The sequence below is a fragment of the Ricinus communis genome, chromosome 3, assembly GCF_019578655.1.
Source record: "Ricinus communis isolate WT05 ecotype wild-type chromosome 3, ASM1957865v1, whole genome shotgun sequence".
Taxonomy (NCBI): domain Eukaryota; kingdom Viridiplantae; phylum Streptophyta; class Magnoliopsida; order Malpighiales; family Euphorbiaceae; genus Ricinus; species Ricinus communis.
In genome coordinates, this window is record NC_063258.1 from 28,934,301 (window position 1) to 28,952,102 (window position 17,802).

The 17,802-nt window shown below is 31.8% G+C and overlaps 4 protein-coding genes across 4 annotated transcripts; 1 reads left to right on the forward strand and 3 right to left on the reverse strand.

The window, feature by feature from the left end:
- The first annotated feature begins 141 nt into the window (after positions 1-141).
- LOC8281159 (protein STRICTOSIDINE SYNTHASE-LIKE 4) lies at positions 142-2,328 on the forward strand. The gene is made up of 6 exons (XM_002516213.4): positions 142-502; positions 591-803; positions 906-973; positions 1,295-1,531; positions 1,617-1,749; positions 1,861-2,328. Exons 1-6 carry the CDS (start codon positions 356-358, stop codon positions 2,131-2,133), a joined length of 1,071 nt encoding a protein of 356 aa, XP_002516259.1. The 5' UTR covers positions 142-355; the 3' UTR covers positions 2,134-2,328.
- Positions 2,329-2,574: 246 nt separating this feature from the next.
- On the reverse strand, positions 2,575-7,248 carry LOC8281158 (proteasome subunit alpha type-6). The gene is made up of 9 exons (XM_002516212.4): positions 6,490-7,248; positions 6,305-6,399; positions 6,126-6,207; positions 5,601-5,697; positions 5,223-5,281; positions 4,698-4,780; positions 3,971-4,066; positions 3,141-3,200; positions 2,575-2,877 (listed from the first exon to the last, which is right to left on the reverse strand). The coding sequence occupies exons 1-9, from the start codon at positions 6,563-6,565 to the stop codon at positions 2,785-2,787; spliced, it is 741 nt and encodes a 246-aa protein (XP_002516258.1). The 5' UTR covers positions 6,566-7,248; the 3' UTR covers positions 2,575-2,784.
- A 142-nt stretch (positions 7,249-7,390) lies between these two features.
- LOC8281157 (methylthioribose-1-phosphate isomerase) lies at positions 7,391-10,245 on the reverse strand. Its single transcript, XM_002516211.4, has 9 exons — positions 10,058-10,245; positions 9,895-9,950; positions 9,598-9,756; positions 9,322-9,421; positions 9,014-9,156; positions 8,810-8,915; positions 8,175-8,313; positions 7,828-8,096; positions 7,391-7,732 (listed from the first exon to the last, which is right to left on the reverse strand). Exons 1-9 carry the CDS (start codon positions 10,151-10,153, stop codon positions 7,652-7,654), a joined length of 1,149 nt encoding a protein of 382 aa, XP_002516257.1. The 5' UTR covers positions 10,154-10,245; the 3' UTR covers positions 7,391-7,651.
- LOC8281156 (beta-galactosidase 15) lies at positions 10,058-14,765 on the reverse strand. The gene is made up of 15 exons (XM_002516210.4): positions 14,604-14,765; positions 14,238-14,446; positions 13,973-14,132; positions 13,743-13,886; positions 13,439-13,633; positions 13,273-13,360; positions 13,066-13,184; positions 12,821-12,982; positions 12,540-12,736; positions 12,341-12,444; positions 12,130-12,239; positions 11,761-11,988; positions 11,461-11,675; positions 11,102-11,378; positions 10,058-10,986 (listed from the first exon to the last, which is right to left on the reverse strand). The coding sequence occupies exons 1-15, from the start codon at positions 14,757-14,759 to the stop codon at positions 10,876-10,878; spliced, it is 2,475 nt and encodes an 824-aa protein (XP_002516256.2). The 5' UTR covers positions 14,760-14,765; the 3' UTR covers positions 10,058-10,875.
- Positions 14,766-17,802: the final 3,037 nt, after the last annotated feature.

Below are 17,802 nucleotides of genomic sequence, written 5' to 3' on the forward strand. Positions count from 1 at the left end.
CCAACATTACGCTTGCACTGAAACCTCTAAATCCAACTCAAAGATGACGTATGATTATAGACCAGTTTATAAATATATATATATAGTCTTAGTTTTATAAAATATAAATATGCGTGAATGTATAAATATATACGCTGGAGCCTATTCTTTTGGGCCCTGAGGGTCTGCTGGGTGCCCCTCGCTCTCTTTTAATTAATAAAATACAAAAGAAAAACAAAAATGTAAACAAGATAACGGAGAAGGGGACAAGATCAGTAGTGCCTTAGCAGCACAAGACTGAGACCAGGGCTATCCACAACCATCCAAAGGACAAGTTCAAGCTCCAGATTCACCTGCTCATTTTGTGATCTAAACAATGAAAGCTTGCGCGCGTACATGTTTAAGCGTTGTGGTTGTCTGTTTACTTGCTTTTATATTTCAAATATACTACTTTTCCCCCATATCACCCGACTTGCTTCAACTGCCTGCACCTTTTTTTCTTCCTCCAAACAAGCAGTTACAGGTAATTAGATTTTGGGCTGTGCCTTAATTTACTCAGTTATCAACTTTCTCTCTTTGTTCATTCGAGCTGTGCCATAATCTGCTTATAGGAAGTGATTAAACTCGGAGAAGGATTTATACAAGGGCCTGAGGATGTCTGCATGGACAAAGATGGTGTATTGTACACAGCAGTTAGGGATAAATGGATCAAAAGAATGCATAAGAATGGATCCTGGGAGAATTGGAAGAGAATAGACAGCGATGCCTTGCTTGGCATCGCTCCCTCCAAGGAAGGTGGACTTATTGTTTGTGATGCTGACACTGTACGATCATTCTCAAACTTAAACCATTATGTTATGCTGCAACCTAGCCAGACCGATTGCACTAAATTAATTAATTTTTTCTTTTAAATTTTGGTATTGCAGGGTTTGCTTAAGGTGACTGAAGATGGAGTAACAGTTCTTGCATCAGAGGTTAATGGGTCTAAAATAAAGTAAGCACTCCTGTCGTATAACTAATTCTGTTGCCTTCATAATATAAATCAACGAGTCTCGTTTCCTAACTTGTAAGAAGATCACTAACATTGTTGCACATTAAGAGCATCGATCAGTTTTGACCATATTAACACTTTTAAGTATCTTATTTAAAAAACAAATTCAATGGTCGCTGAACACCAGTCAATAATTAGTTTAACATCGACTTTAGTTTTGTTTCAAATTAATAAAAAAATATACCTAAAATAAATAAGAAAAATTATTTTATTGAGCCAAAGCCCATTCGTGAAACATAGTTATTGATGACATGATTTTATTAGGTTTGCAGATGATGCGATCGAATCTTCCGATGGTAACATCTATTTTAGTGTTCCAAGCACCAAATTTGGGTTGCACAACTGGTATCTGGATGTTCTCGAGGCAAGACCTCATGGGCAGTTGCTCAAGTATGATCCCACATCAAATCAGACCTCAGTTCTGCTTGATGGTTTGTGCTTCCCTAATGGCGTTGCTCTCTCATGGGAAGAAGATTATCTAGTCTTCTGCGAAAGTTGGAAGTTAATAGCTTCCTTGCCTACTTTCTTTCTTCCGTTCTCTGTTTAAGTTTTCCAGCATCTCATATGTTCCTTTCTTCTAAATCAGATTTAGGTGCCAAAAACATTGGTTGAAAGGCGAGGACAAAGGTAAAACAGAAACTCTTATTGACAACCTTCCCGGTGCACCTGATAATATAAATCTGGCACCGGACGGCTCTTTCTGGATTTGTTTGCTTCAGGTACTTGCATTCTAATTCCGTAAAATCAAAAAACTTGCAATTATCACTTTCCAGTTAATTTCATGCTCAAAGCAGTACTTATGAAACTAAACCACATTAACTTGCACGCAGGTGGCGGCGGATGGACTGGAATTTGTGCACACCTCAAAGGCATCCAAACATTTGGTAGCCTCCTTTCCGAAACTGATTGAACTGGTCAATGGAGTCGAAAAGAATGCAATGGTGGTAAATGTGGCAGCTGATGGCAAGATAACCAGAAAGTTTGATGACCCTGATGGAAAAGTTGTGTCTTTCGTAACTTCAGCTGTGGAGTTCGATGGCCATCTTTACTTGGGAAGTCTGAAAAATAACTTCGTTGGAAAATTGCCGCTGAAAGCACCATAGTTTATTTAACCTATATGGAGATTTGGGAAGCAAATCCTGTTATAAACTCCGGAGACGTGGAGTTAACGGTAGAACTCCAAGACAGTCTAGTTTTTAACTTTCTTAGACCACAATACACGGGCAAAAATCTACCCAATGGGTCCATTATGAAAATGTAACCACTGTCAACTTGCATAAAAGCACCATTAAACAAAATTATCTGCTTGCAAAGTCGAGAAGAACCATTTAGTTGCAATCCTCCGTCGTGGCACATACGGAGCCAGAACCAGCCATCCTTCAAAATTATGGATGTAAGTTTCGTAAGCTTACTGCATACATAGGCATCGAATTTGCACTAACAAGACATTAAACTTGAAATCGCTGCCTTGTTGACCAGGTTTTCCCCAACCTTAAACCATTTAGAGTGCACCATCATTTCTTAACATAATGGAAAGCAAAAAAGAGAAGGGAAAAAATGTAGAATCATATTAAACCAGGGTACAATTTAGTAATTTCACAAAAATAAGCAACATAGGGAACATAATCTGAAATAAAAGCAGTTATCCTCTCTTATCCCCTTCTAGAAGTCCGTGATCAGCTAAGCATGTCATGGCGACTTCAACCACCAGAAGACTCCTCTCTGGTCCAAGGAGCTCTGGTTGCTCCATAAAATCAGTCACGTTCACTAATGGCAGTCAAATGTTCATCAATCTCCTCAGTTGACAGCACTCTGAAAACTCGATCGTCTGCTCTGACAACTCCCACCTGCAAAATACCAAATATTCAAGCAATGCCAAATCCAAATTCTGATGCCCCCAACTATTTGACACTACAAAATAAAGCAGGAATATAATTCTATTGGAAACAAGACGCCTAAATCAGAAGCTGCTGATGGTAAACAAAATAAAATTACACTATTGCAAGCTTCTCGGCCTTCAGTTACCTTTGATGGCGATCAGTCAAAATATTTGAGGCTAGTATCTTCTATCGCTATAAATATATACTTCTTATTTTGCAAACAATAGTACCTCAATCTCGGTGGCCTTGAAGTCCTCCTGAAGGACAGATTGCAAAGCAGAAATAGCAGTCTGCATGACAATAGTAATGTGCACCATTAGGACCTTCAAGTTTTACAAAATCAATTTTGGAGAAAGAAAAAAAGCTACAAAATATAGTCTGTAATCAGCCTCGCACCAATTGATCTAAGATAAATTCTTGCCTAGACTAGATGTATATCCCCACCTATACACCAAACTAATAGATAATCGGCACATATTCATTAGTTCTAAATGATGAAGTATGTGTCAATCATCTAATACCAAAGTATAAAACACTCATACATACGTGTCATTCTCCTATTAATTGTGGTGTACACACCAAGCCTAGGCAGGAAATCAAACCAAAATTAACAATCCTTTTCTAACAGAATTGTCAATTTACAGGCATAATCCATTGAGCAAAAGGAGTAAGATGATCCATAATGTTATTTTCATCTGATCTTGAGGTGAATTCACATATTTGGAACTCTCCATTACAATGCTACTTCCAATCTCAAAAAAAAAAAAAAAAAAAGAAGGGGAGAGGGAAAGAGAGAGACCATTCCAGTATCAACTATGGTTTCAATTCAATCCCTATTCACAGAACACACATTTTTGTAATTGACAGTTTTAGATAAAAGAATGTCTAAAGTCTTATTCACAATCACTGTTAATTTATGACTTGAAAAGAGCAATAACTTCCCCTCTAATGAAACCACCTCTCCTATCTCTCTTTCTCCTAATCTAAGCTTTGCTTAAATATCAAATTTAATATTTCCTCATATAACTTTATTTCAAGGAATGGGTAAGGACATAAATACCTGCACAGTTTCCTCATACGTGAAAGCTCGGTCATTTTTCATTTTCTTCTCTAAGAAATTGATAGCCTCTTGTTCTTTTAATCCAGCACTTGTAGCCTGAAATATATATTAAATCAAGTTCTTAGGGCACAAAGATACCTATGAATTCACTCAAGGTTAGTTAATAAATATCATCAGCACACAAATCAATCTTGTTTCAGATATATGAAGCATCTTAAATTATAAGATACGCCGTTTTAAGAGATTAGTACGCAGAAACAAACAACTTTTTACTGGTTTGTAGTGAAATCAATACATGTTCAAAATTTTCTCCACCTCACAGTATGTGTTTTCAAAATGGCTTCCATGAACATATTTTCTTCTAATCATATCCAAAATCCTAGGGCTGATTTACAATAGTCCATAAGACAGAACTAGTTCACCACTATTAATCTATAGTCCAGACAGGATATACCTACAAAATCGGGTAATTGAGAACCCATAGGAAAATGATTTCTACTTTTTGAAGGGATTCGAAAACAGGATTGACCACTGGATCATTTTGCTTCCCAGGTCATAGTCTTAACCAGGTTTTATGAATTAATATTCTTTAAAATATTCAATGAATGTTGGTTCTATAATCATTAGCATTCATGGTCGTGTGAGCTATTTTACAATTTGGAAATAATATACAAGGACAATATCAAGAAATTAATGTATTGTGATTAAAAGACAGTTCACCACCTACCTTGTGACCAAAAAAGTGGCCCGCTGGATCACATTTGTAGAGTTGAGGCCCATTCTCCTCATCAATACCCAAAACCATAGCAACTTTAAAGCAAATACAAGAAATATGTTAAATAAGTACAAGTAAGACCATGACCAGTAAGCAGAATTCGCGCAAGGTTACATGTGTATGTAGAATATATATTTAGATGCATGTTTATATGTACCCTTCTGTGTACATGCATAAATGCAAAAGTGTAAGAACTACAACAAAAATTAACAGTAAAGCAATAAATTTATGAAAAAGCAGAAGAAGAAAATATGTTAAATAAGTACAAGTAAGACAACTGGCATTAAGCAGTAGCTGCACATGGTTACATGTGTATGTATAATATATGTGTAGATAATCACATTTATCCACACCCATTTGTGTATAGGCATGAATTCAAAAATATAAGAACTACAACAAAAATTGACAATGTAAAGGGACAAATTTTATGAGACAGCAAAGAATAGATAGTAGAGCTTGCAAAGAGTAGATACGTACTTACTCCCAGGGGTCTCATGTAAGCATGCTGAGTATAAACCTGAGATTTGTCTGCAATCCTATGCATGCACCAAGGATATAATTCTTAATCAGATTGTTTAATAGACCCATCCACTTGATTATGAACAAATGATTGAGGATTGAAAACAAAGATAGGAATGCAAAAGAAGGATGTACTAGACAGAATATCACTTCTTGTATTAGGGCCCAATTAGAGTCTGTATACCACAAAGAATCAGAATATTTGAAAGCACTGAAGATTTAGTTTATAAATGCAAGACTAACTAACAGCTGATTTCCTAAACTAGCCTAAGATTTTTCTTGTTTCTTTTTTTTGAAAGCAAATTTCATAATGTAATTAAAATAAAAATCAAATACCATCTTGCCAATACGTCCACAGGCATTTCATATCCATATCTGAACCGGAACTCAGCTGCTTCATTCCTTGCTTGTTGCACCAAAGTCCTAGCATCAGCTGAAAATTGACAAAGAAAGTCAAGTTTCAAAAGCTTGAAATACATGAGAAACTCAACTAATAGCAAAAGCAAGGTCTAAAATTTTAAAAACAGAAGCTGCCCCAGTAATTTGCAGAAGGAAAAAAAAGTTTCACATCTTAAACAATATTCATCCAAAACAATGGGATAGATAAAAAGATACAAACTTGAGCGTGAAGCATCCATACAGAACACATGCAGATATTTTGAACTGAGTACAAAAATAACATGTTTACATAATAATCATCGCATTCAGTCATTGCACAAATTTGATTGTTGAACTCTTCTGAGCAAGTAATCAAAGTCGCATTATATGGGAAACAACTATGGTTAAACAGCATCAAAATCAATACTAATTTATTAGTTGAATGAAATTACAAAAGAAAGAGGAATATAATAAGAAGCTGACCAGTCATGCCGGTAGCAAGTAATCCAAGGTACTTGGTAATAGGGAAGAGATGAGTGACACTAGTCTGATCCAAAAGCTTGTCCTGCTCACCGTTATCCAAAACCACTAATTAACTAATCCAATAATTAAAAAAACCCTAGATCGATCAATCAATCAAATACAGACAATGGCCTACTTACCGGAACTTTCTTTTGAGTTACAACACAAACAGAGTCTTTACCACGAACTCCAATTGACGTTACTGCAGCTGCCTTCACTGCCTTAAATGCATATTCTGAATATAAAAAACATAAAATCAAAATTACTAAAATAAAATAATAATAATAATAAAAGAAATGACTATTCAACGTTGTGAAGTACATACCGACTTGGAAGAGACGACCTTCAGGAGAGAAAATGGTGATGTGACGATCGTAGCCACCTCCGCTTCCTCTACTCATTCTGTTTTTCCGTTGTTTTAGTTTTGAGCTTCTTAAATAATAAAATCGTTTGTGTTTTAACAGGGAAACGAATCGAAGCTCGATTTGAGTTTTGATCACCAGACTGACTCGCTGAACAAGAAAGCTTTTTTATTTTTTTTGTCCATTCTCTAAAATACCCTCCTCAAATTTCCCTCTCATTAAAACAGCGTCGTTTTATTTAAGCAATCGGGAAAATGCAGTAGTTAGTTTCATAAGATAAGATACAAATAGTATTTAACCTAAATCAAATGTTAAGTTCTGTAAATTAGTCCAAAAGAATTGCCAACCGTATTCCATTATTATTAAAGATTAAAAAAGAAACACTTTTTTTTCCAAAGAGATTTTGCAGTCCGGCCCATACATATATGCTTCTTGTATTCCCTCTAAATTACTTCATGACTCGAACAATTGTTGATAATGCTACTCATTGATTCGTATATTAGGTTTATGATCCTAATTTTGATGATATTATTTCCTATATGATTCTCTAACATTATTCTCCTCCCAATTTAACCACCCCTGATGCATACTTTATAGCATTGGAAGAAGCTGGGTCTCAAAACCCTCTTTGCCAGAAAAAGAACTTGAAATTTACAAAGTTGTTGACAAGAAGTGCCCATACCAAACTTCAAATTGTTCTCAAAGCTAGTGAAGTCCAACTTAGACCCAGCAAGGAATTATGAGACAAAGGAGGATCATCCTTCTGCGTTTCTGTACAAGTTATTGTTTTAGCCAACTCCATTACTGCATAAGAGAAGGAACCTGAGCTAATAAAGAGCTCACAGACACAACTTAAAACCACTATTTATGCAGATAAGGTGGAATCAGATTCAGTAACCTCAAAAACCAGTAGTTAGGAGCTTTGTCAACAATCCCAAATAAGCTTGGCCTTACAAGCAAGTTCAAATTATTACAATGAACACTCGACCACATTCCACAAGGCTTATTCAGCATTCTTTTAACAGGTTAATAGCCCTTAATCTCAGCAGCGCAGTTGCATTACATGCTCATAAACATGCTTACCATTTTGGTAACCATTCACTCAACAGGTAGGAGGTGCCTACCCTATGCTACAGACTGCCCAGCTGTCCTTTTCACAAAATTCTTTATGTCAAAATCACTGCTGTCAATCTTAGTGATGACACCCTGATAAGAGAAACACAAATTGTCAGATACAAATCATTAAATATTATGTTCATTTCAACCAACTTTTTAAGTTGTGTAAGAGAGAAAGAAGAGACCTTTTCTGTTATTATACCACTGATCAAATTCGCAGGGGTAACATCAAAAGCTGGGTTCCATACAGAAATCCCAGATGCAGCCACTTGCTCCCCAAGTCCTCCACGTGAATTTAATAATTCTTTAGGTGATCTTTCCTCTATGACAATGTGTTTTCCAGAAGAAAGGGATAGATCAACAGAGGTCAGAGGTGCAGCAACATAAAATGGAATATTGTGATGCATAGCACACAAGGCAAGGCTGTAGGTCCCAATCTTGTTAGCAGTATCTCCTGCAGTTTTCGTACACGTTAGTGGGTAACACTACAGAATTAAGCCACAAATCCAGATAAATCATTTTTCAATAGTACCATTTGCAGCCACGCGATCTGCTCCAACAATCACAGCACTCACTTGGTCATCTTTCATTAGTGCAGCTGCAGCGGAATCTGCTACAAGAGTAGCAGGAATCTTTTCATGCACCAATTCAAAAGCTGTCAGTCTAGATCCCTGCAGTTAAAATTGAAAACTGTAAACAAATAGAAAGGCAGCATAATAGCTGAAAGCATATGACTCAAAGATTATCCTTCACCAATCTCTATCATTGGCCAATTTCTGATAAATAATTCATGATGGATTGTAAATGCCTAACTAAAGATATTCAACATACTATCATACCTAATGTACCCTATAACTTTTCAGCAATCCCACCCTCAATTTTCAGGCTGGTATAATTGCTGTGCTATGATGTTGATTGTCTGCAAATCAGGAGGCGAAGCCTGCTAAATTGACTGTTTGCACAGCCCAGCCATGTGGAGACTATACAGTTTACCTGAAGGATGCACAAGTATGCCCCCAAGTGTCAACTAGCTTACTTTTTACAGCTTATGTTATATAATCATCCAATAAATAATTTTTCTTTTTGGGGATAAAAAGATAAAGGATTTTGTCTAAGTTTATTTGAAAACATGGGGATACAACACAACTATACAAATTAAACACTCACTTGGTTGAAAGGACGAGTTTCTGTGCAATAGGCTCTCCTTAACACTCCTGCAGCATGAAGTGCACGAATGACACCCAGGGCAGTGCCATATCCAGCTGTAGCAAGACTGCCAAAACAAAACTGGAACCATAAACACTTCCTCCCCTTGAAAAATGAGGAAAAGTACTAAAAGAAACACAAACACATAATGAGAACAATAAAAACCTGCCAGTATTGCAATGGGTTAGGATAGAAAGCCTCTGAGGGTTTTTCAGTTGGTTTTGAATAAAACTTGCTCCATGTGACCCAATTGCTTTATTTGAAGCAATATCATCTTTGAGCATAATTTCAGCAGCTTCTATGTAAGCCTATCAGATTGATAATGAAATTAGTGAAATAAAATATTAGAAATAACATGTAATTTGAGTAGTTTAAATTTCATTAGATGTCAACCAGCAAAGCCTAACTGGTTCAGGCTAACTGAACACAACTGGTAATAAATTAAAGTGGGAAATAAAAATCATATATTTTACCTGAAAAACACTATTGGAATCTGAAGCAGTAGCAGCAGCCTTGTATATAACTTCTTTAAGTTTATTTGCAGCATCAGAGAGATTGACTGCAGTTGGTCGGCTAAGGAAACATAAAAGACAATCAATTAAATTTCAACAGCTCCAGCAATTAAACAAATGTTATATTAAGTTAAAATAGTACAATTAGGAAACATCTTCAAACAAGATTAGCCAAAAATAATTTGTTAATGCAATAACCAATAAGCAAAAATTACAAATCCAGAACCCATGAATTACCTTGAAACAAGATATTCCAATTTCTTGAAAAGGAAAGAGGCAGCATCATTAGATGTCCCAGTAAAATCATCAAAATTAAAAACTTCAACTGCAAGAGAAAGAGCTGCTGCAATAGCAATAGCAGGTGCTCCACGGACCACCATCTCCCTTATAGCAGACCTGAAATTTAAATAAAGAATTCTCTTATTGCTGAAAGACAAAAAAGCTTGCAACCCTGAAAAATTAGTACGCAAAAACAAATCATCTTTTGCAAGACGAATTCTCCTTTCAACAATTAAAAACAAAAATTCCTTTTACCATCCATCGGATGAATTTCGGATATCAAGAAACTCAGTCTCGAGAGGAAGTTTTCTCTGTTATGCAACAATCAAAAGTTTAGATTTAGGAACAAAATAAGCTACCCAGATAGAAATGACAGGCCAAAATTGTCATAGCATAAGAATGAAAAAGAAAACAGGACCTGGTCGAGGAGCTTAAGCGAACCGCGATTGTAGCAGATAGATTGGAGAGTGTCGTCAACTTCAAGTTCAGAGCCTGAATTCGAATTATTTGCCATTTTGACTGTAAAAGTAGGCAATCGCTTTTTCAGTACTCCCGCTCTTAGGAGGATTTGGCCGCCAAGATTAGCTTACAAAGTTATTTATTTGCGTTGATTCATGCCGCCCCTACTTTATATATATATATTTTTTTTGTTATTATTATTACCGCATAGCTTTACGCCTATGTGGACTGGTTACTTCATTTTCTGGATATGGGCTGACTTCCTATTTTTTACCAACTTCATTTTTTCTATTTTTTTCAGTTCAGATATGCCGTTTCTGTAAAGCCTGCGAGTTCCTTAACAATTGAATCTAAATCATAAATGAACATCCTTAAAAAGAACAAACTTGGATGAAACAACACCGACGGAACAACTTTGGCCCAATGAATATATACATTTGCTCCAACAAAACAAGAATAAAAAGTGATTCTTATTCAATTTCATTATGGCTTCTGGCTTGTGAAAACTTCACAAAAATTCCTGTAAATGTAAAAACAGCCAATACATGGATGCCATACATCTTCAATAAATATGTTTCTTTCTTCGAGCATAGCCACAAGCAAGAAAGATGAAAATAAATGTTCATATTTTATTAAATGATTAGCAAAAATGTCACTTTAACAATCAACACTAGGGAAACTATTAAATACTAAATCTAACAAATCTTACTAAATAAAGAAAAACAAAAAGACTAATCTCTCCAAATAATCTAAACTAAAAACTACAATCCATCATCATCAACATGTAGCCTGCACTGCTAGAGTGTTGACGACATCACTTCCACAACTTGTGGGTCCAAAAACATCTTTAGAAGCCTCAAGTTTACACGTCTCCTTGCCCACGCATGCCTGCAACAATGGTTGGTTTAAACAGAGAGGGATTAGTATCCACATCCATCCACTTAATTAAATAAAATGAAAATGTTGAATAACGAGAGCCAGCATAAGATGGTTTGTTAATTACCTTTTGCACAATTGAGAAAGCATCATTCGATCCTTCACAAGTTCCTTTTACATAGGCACCACTTGTTCCTTGAGGATCACCGAAACTGGCGAATTCAATTGCTGAAATGGATTTACCATTGCATGATAGTTCAATTGTTTCTCCCTCACCAGCACTACCACTTACTTTTCCAACTGTAACAGTTTGGAAATTAACTCCTGCTGGATTCCCACCAAACTCCTCAAACAGAACCAATGTATTTTCGTAGTCATTAAAGAATGAGCGAGGAACATGATACCTATATCAATTATCATACATATTAATAGAAACTTAAATATACCTAATTAATATGGTATTCATCAAAGTTAAATGGTTCTCACCATCTCTGGGTTGGCTTTCCACAATTGGTGACACATTTGTTGTTATCATATGCACCCCTGTAGTCGCATACTTCAGTGCTGCAACCATCCTCCTCAGCAAGGAAACTTGGCCAGTATCTCCCAATGTTGTTTCCATTCACCCAAGCAAAACCTTTTCCCATTCCTTGCAAATCTAGCACTACTGGATCTTTTCCAAGAGGAGCTTTGAATGTGGTCTATAATATTTTATAAGAATTCATAAATATAAAAATAGAACATGTAAATAGGCACCAATACATAGGGACAAATTTCAGTTAATACCTTGTACCAAATCATCATCTTATTTGTGGGAAGATCTTGCTCTACCCATCTGGAAGCATGACGTGAATTAGAACTATATAATTCATTGTGGAATCCATTCAACCCAACACTGTATGACCATTTGTGTGATGATAGATCTTTCACAACTTTCTCATCACCCCTATGTCCAATTATCTCCACTGGACCAGGAATTCCAGTTTGTACCAAATCAAACATGGGTCCATAATTCTGTGAAAAAAAAAAAAAAATCAGCCTTAAGTTCTAATGATAATGCTGATTATTATTGTTTATAAATTGTAATAATTCCTTTTGCAGTTTAATTTTAATCAATAATTGTGTTAAAAACATATAGGTTAATTAGTAGAATACCTGTAATCCAACTGTAGCACTAAGAAGACTGATTACGTTCTTTCCTGGTCTCAACTTGAGACTCTTTTCAAAAACATAACTAAACACTCCATACTTGGCAAATTGAGAACCTGATATATGAGAATTAAGATTATAATCGTCGTACTAAGCTTATAATATATGTTCCAAAAAGAGAGAGATAACATGTGCCCTCAAATCACAAATATATTACCGAGATGTTTTCCATTTACATAGGCATGTAACACGTGACCACTACCATTGACTCGAAGAGACATATCAGAACTCCAGACTGGATCATCCTTCTTAATATGAAGACTATTTATCAAAAAGTAAATTAGAAAAGTTACGAAAAGAATAAGGAAAAAAGAACAATCAACATAATGAATTAACTTTGGTGTTAAAAATGTTACCTAGTCATGTACCAAAGATAATCACTAGCATCATTAGCTGCAGCTTTTTGATCAATTAGTTGCCGTGCATGAGCATGGCCCTTCCCCAAAAGGGAAGTTGTATGAGTGTTCTCTGGAATCCAAGACCATTTAAGCGAAGAGGGTTGATCTTCAGCTTCATTCTTTTGCTTTACCATTATTGCAGTTTGAGTTTTAACCTATATATATAGTGATGAAGTTAGATAGAAATTACAACCACAAAATTAATCAATGTTTTGCTGAAATTTTACAAATTTAATTACCTTAGCAGTATTATATCCAACATTCTCGCAATCAGGAAGGATACTAACAGACCATGCTGGAACATTGTATTCTGTTCCTTTAAATACAATGGTAGCATCTGATGTTTCATTAGCATTACCGAAAAAGCATGCTGATTCTTTATCAGTTGCATAAATAGTGGCCTGATAAAGCAAGAAAAGAAAAAATTGTTAATGAAGTAGACTATTAACTCCAGCAATTATATTACAGAGTCATGTATAATTACCGTAACAGAATTATCATAGTCTATAGTGGATATATTGCCATGAGTAAGAGTGTATTCCATCGAATGCAAAATATCATGAAGCTGCTTCAAATGCCCCCACTTTGGCTGATTTAGATTTCCTGTTTGATTGTAAATAGTAATTCATTAATGATACTAAAAGAGAATTGAAACATCACAATTCATTAACAATACTAAAGAATAAATTACCATATTCATCGAGAGGAGCATCGTAATCATAAGATGTGGTGATATATGGACCACCAGCTGTTCTTCCAAAATTAGTACCACCATGATACTAAAGATACAAACATACGTTAAATAGTTGTTTTGTCTAATGAATACTATAATAAAATTTTATATAATTAATACACACCATGTAGTAATTTTGGAAAGTGCCACCAGTTTGGAAAAATCTAGCGACAGCAAACGCAACATCTTCAGCAGTTCTATGTGGATCCTTACCACCCCAGCTCTTAAACCAACCAGTCCAATTCTCAGTCCACATTTTAGGACTATTCGCATTATTGGGTGTGAATTGATCGCAATACCAACCATTGCAGGTGTTGATCTGAATTTTAATTATTACAAAAAAAAAAAAAAAAAAAAAAAGAACATGTTAAGATTTAGTTGCTAGAGTTTAATTGCTCATGAAACAGTAAGGAATGCAAAAATAATACCATCGGTTGAGGAGCATCACTCTGTTGGCACATGATCCATGGAACTCCAATATCAAGTGATTCGGCCATATTAGAACACCAGTCTATGTATGTCTTTCCAGCTGCTCCATATGCTGACATTACGTTTCCATACTCATTCTCGACCTAAAACATCGCACAGTTATTACATACAGATAGAAAAACAAAAAAAATTGAAAATATGTAAATATAAAGCTTCTAATAGTACATACCTGAGCAAGGATAATAGGACCTCCTTGAGAAGCAAAAAGATTTTCATCTTTCATCATGTCTACGATTAAAGATGTAAAATTTTGCATCTCATTCATAAACACAGAGTTTGCGGTACGCAATTCACAGCCTGGCAAATTGTGTAACCACATGGGAAACCCTCTAAAAAGAAAAAAAACATATTAATATCAATATCTAAATTAAGAAAATTATGTATAATATGCAACACAATATTTAATATCAATTATATTTCATATAAACTTTTACCCGTAGTTCCATTCAGCACAAACGTAAGGTCCAATGCGAAGAACAGCATATAGACCTTCAGCCTGAATTGTCTTGATGAATCTCACGAGATCAAGATTGCCACTAAAATCATACTGGCGACGAGATGGTTCATGAGAATTCCAGAACACATATGTTTCAATAGCATCTAGTCCACCTTCTTTTGATTTCTTGATCAAGTCGGGCCACATCTATCGTTAACAACAAGTCCCAGTTTCAATATCACAGAAATCAGTTAGCAAAAACAATATCATATAGTGCATAAATATCTAGAACAACAATAAAATAATTGAAGAACTGCAAACGACAAACTTGAAAGTAGAAACTAAAAAGCTAAAAGATAATTACTTCAGCCGTGCTTCTTGGATAATGAATGGAGCCAGATATTAAAACTCTACGTTTTCCATCGATTGTTATTGCTCTACCATCATGGGAAACAATGGTTGCTGAAACAAACGTGAAAAGACAAAAGAAAATTGCAACTACAGATTTTGAAGAAGCCATCCTGTTGAAACTGCAAAGAATAGTGTTGAACAGGACAGGTACTGAGTATTTATAAGAGAACATATGAGACATTGTAGATTTAAAATTACATATCAAATCAAATTGAAATACGTTAACGAACAAAATTTAAATACTGATAGAGAGTTATCCAAAATCTATTTTTATCTTTTATCTTAAATTATATGTAATCTTTTGGAACTTAAAGTTCATTTATAGAAGGATTTAACATTTGTATTTATTATTTACCGTATATATTTTTCATGTTATTTATTGGAATAAGTTGTAGTCCTTTTTCTTTTCGCACAACAAAAAAGGCTACAACTAGGCATATGTCTTAAATTTTGATATATATATTTATTTATTTTAATATTTATATTTATTTTTGACATATAATTTAAATTTATGTGTTTCTATTGATTTATTTATTAATAAGTTATATTTATAATTAAATATTGACTCTAATCTTAATAAATAGCATACAAATTATATTTTAATATTATATTAACTAATAAATAATTTTCTAATCAGATAACAATACTAATTATATTTTAAGAAATAATATATTAAATTATATTTTAATATTATATTAACTAATAAATTAATTTTCTAATTGGATAATAATTCTAATTCTAGAAAAATAACATCTTAAATTATATTTTTAATATTATATTTAATAATAAATTAATTTTTAATTATATAGTAATTTTTTGTCCTAAAAATAGTAATTTCAATTATATTGATAGTATAATTCATATAATACTAAAATTAATTAATAAATATTTTTAAAATAATATTTATATTATTGCATTAAAATCTTAAGAAGGTTAAAAAAATATTTTAAAATAATTGGTTTGCTATTTTTTAATTATTATAAATTAATATTAAATATTAAATATTGAATATTTTAATAAATTATATTTATCAACTTGCTTTTATAATCTAAATAATAATATGAGTCATGCAATACATGAGTAAACGACTAGTATATATAATTTATGAGATCTAAAATTTTTATGACATATTTTTGATACATGAGATTCAATCTATTGTGTAATTTTGTAGTTTTTTCTATTAATTTATTGATTTATAAGTTACATTTTAATTAAATACTAACTCGATTCTAAAAAATAAATTATTAATTATATTATATTAATTAATAAATTATTTTCTAATCATATAATGATATTAATTATATCCTAAAAATAGCATATTAACTATATTTTAATATTATATTAATTAATAAATTAGTTTTCTAACTGGATAATTATTATAATTCTAGAAACAACATCTTAAATTATATTTTTAATATTATATTCAATTATAAATAAATTTTTTATTTTAAAAATACTAGTATCAATTATCTTGAGATATTAATTTATATAATACTAAAATTAATTATATATAATTGTTAAAATAATTTTTATATTATTACATTAGTAGAATTTTAATAGTTATAAAAAATAAAAAAATATTTAAAAATAGTTAGTTTACTATTATTTTTAAAATTTTATAAATTAATATTAAATATTAAAATTTTATTAAATTATATTTATCAATTTAATTTTATAATTAAAATAATAATAACGATTATGCACGGTACGAATAAAAAACTATTTATTAGATAATATATCATAATGATAACATCAATATATATTATGTGAAAATTATCAGTATGGCTGAAGTACTTTTTCCATGAATAATATGGGCTTGTAAAAATGGATAAAATAAAATTAGTTTATGGATAAAATTATTTTTTTATAATTAAATTTAAATATATAAATAAAATAAAGCAGAGAATATTGGAAGAAAAATCATTTATTTTTTTGAAAAAAAAAAAAGAAAAGTGTTTTAGATATTAGAAAAAGAACCATATTTTAACATATAATACATAAAAAATATGCTATCAAATATAATAGGCTATCCGAAATCAAATTTGGATAGATGATCCAAATTGGTTTGAAAGTGATCAGATTATCTATTTGTATCTCGAGTATATATATAATTATGTTTTGGATCATAATTTATGTGTATGATTGATCAAAATTTAAATATTTATATTAATGAGATAAAAATATTAAAATGATTATAACATGAGTTAATATTAATAGTATTTAGTTCTATTATAATAGTAATTAATATCAGATAATATCTATCGAATTAATTTTATATAGAACTGGACATTGATCGATAGTGAATAAATAATTACATTTTGATATCATTTTTTGTATTGATTCTTGTTTATAAATTAACTAGTTTATATTATTATTTTGATTATAAAATTAAATAATAATATAATTTAATAAAATTTTCAATATTAATATTAATTAATAATATTTTAAAAATAATAATAAATTAACTATTTTTTAATTTTTTTAATTTTTTAAAAATTTTAAAATTTTATTAGTGCAGTAATATGTAAATTATTTTAAAATATTTATTAATCAATTGTAGTGTTATACAAATTAATACTATTAATATAATTGATATTAAAATTAAGAATTTGTTATATAATTAAAAAATTAATTTATTATTAAATATAATATTAAAAATATAAGTTAAGATATTATTTTCTAAATTAGAGTTATTATTCAATTAGAAAATTAATTTATTAGTTAATATAATATGCTATTTCTTAGAAAAAATTAATATCGTAATCTGATTATGACACTATTTATTAATTAATATAATTTTAAAATATCAATAATATGTAATTAATTAATTAATTAATAAAAATTATAAAATTATATAATTTGATATATTAAAAATAAATACACATAACAAAATAAAAATTTAATATGATAAAAATTAAACACACATATTAAAAAAAATTTAAAATTCAGAAATTAATATATATATATATATAAATTAATTAAATTACAACTATCTATGTGTTTATTAATTGATTGAAACATGGCATGTATGCTTATGTAATTTGTTCACTTTTTGGCTGAAACCTTTTCATATCTATTATATGATAATAATAAGTTGTTTTTATTAATTAAAATTTAATTTATAGTGAGATGATGGCATATATATTCTATAA

Coding starts and splice junctions, on each gene's coding strand:
- LOC8281159 (XM_002516213.4), top strand. CDS start 356: ATGAAAGCTTGCGCGCGTACATGTTTAAGCGTTGTGGTTGTCTGTTTA. Junction 974..1,294: donor GTTAATGGGTCTAAAATAAA/GTAAGCACTCCT, acceptor TGATTTTATTAG/GTTTGCAGATGATGCGATCG. Junction 1,532..1,616: donor GTCTTCTGCGAAAGTTGGAA/GTTAATAGCTTC, acceptor CTTCTAAATCAG/ATTTAGGTGCCAAAAACATT.
- LOC8281158 (XM_002516212.4), bottom strand. CDS start 6,565: ATGAGTAGAGGAAGCGGAGGTGGCTACGATCGTCACATCACCATTTTC. Junction 5,698..6,125: donor ACTTGCTACCGGCATGACTG/GTCAGCTTCTTA, acceptor GTCAATTTTCAG/CTGATGCTAGGACTTTGGTG. Junction 3,201..3,970: donor CGTATGAGGAAACTGTGCAG/GTATTTATGTCC, acceptor ATTGTCATGCAG/ACTGCTATTTCTGCTTTGCA.
- LOC8281157 (XM_002516211.4), bottom strand. CDS start 10,153: ATGGCAAATAATTCGAATTCAGGCTCTGAACTTGAAGTTGACGACACT. Junction 9,951..10,057: donor CGCTTAAGCTCCTCGACCAG/GTCCTGTTTTCT, acceptor GTTGCATAACAG/AGAAAACTTCCTCTCGAGAC. Junction 9,757..9,894: donor CGAAATTCATCCGATGGATG/GTAAAAGGAATT, acceptor TTTAAATTTCAG/GTCTGCTATAAGGGAGATGG.
- LOC8281156 (XM_002516210.4), bottom strand. CDS start 14,759: ATGGCTTCTTCAAAATCTGTAGTTGCAATTTTCTTTTGTCTTTTCACG. Junction 13,887..13,972: donor GTCCTATTATCCTTGCTCAG/GTATGTACTATT, acceptor GCGATGTTTTAG/GTCGAGAATGAGTATGGAAA. Junction 13,634..13,742: donor GTGATGCTCCTCAACCGATG/GTATTATTTTTG, acceptor ATTAAAATTCAG/ATCAACACCTGCAATGGTTG.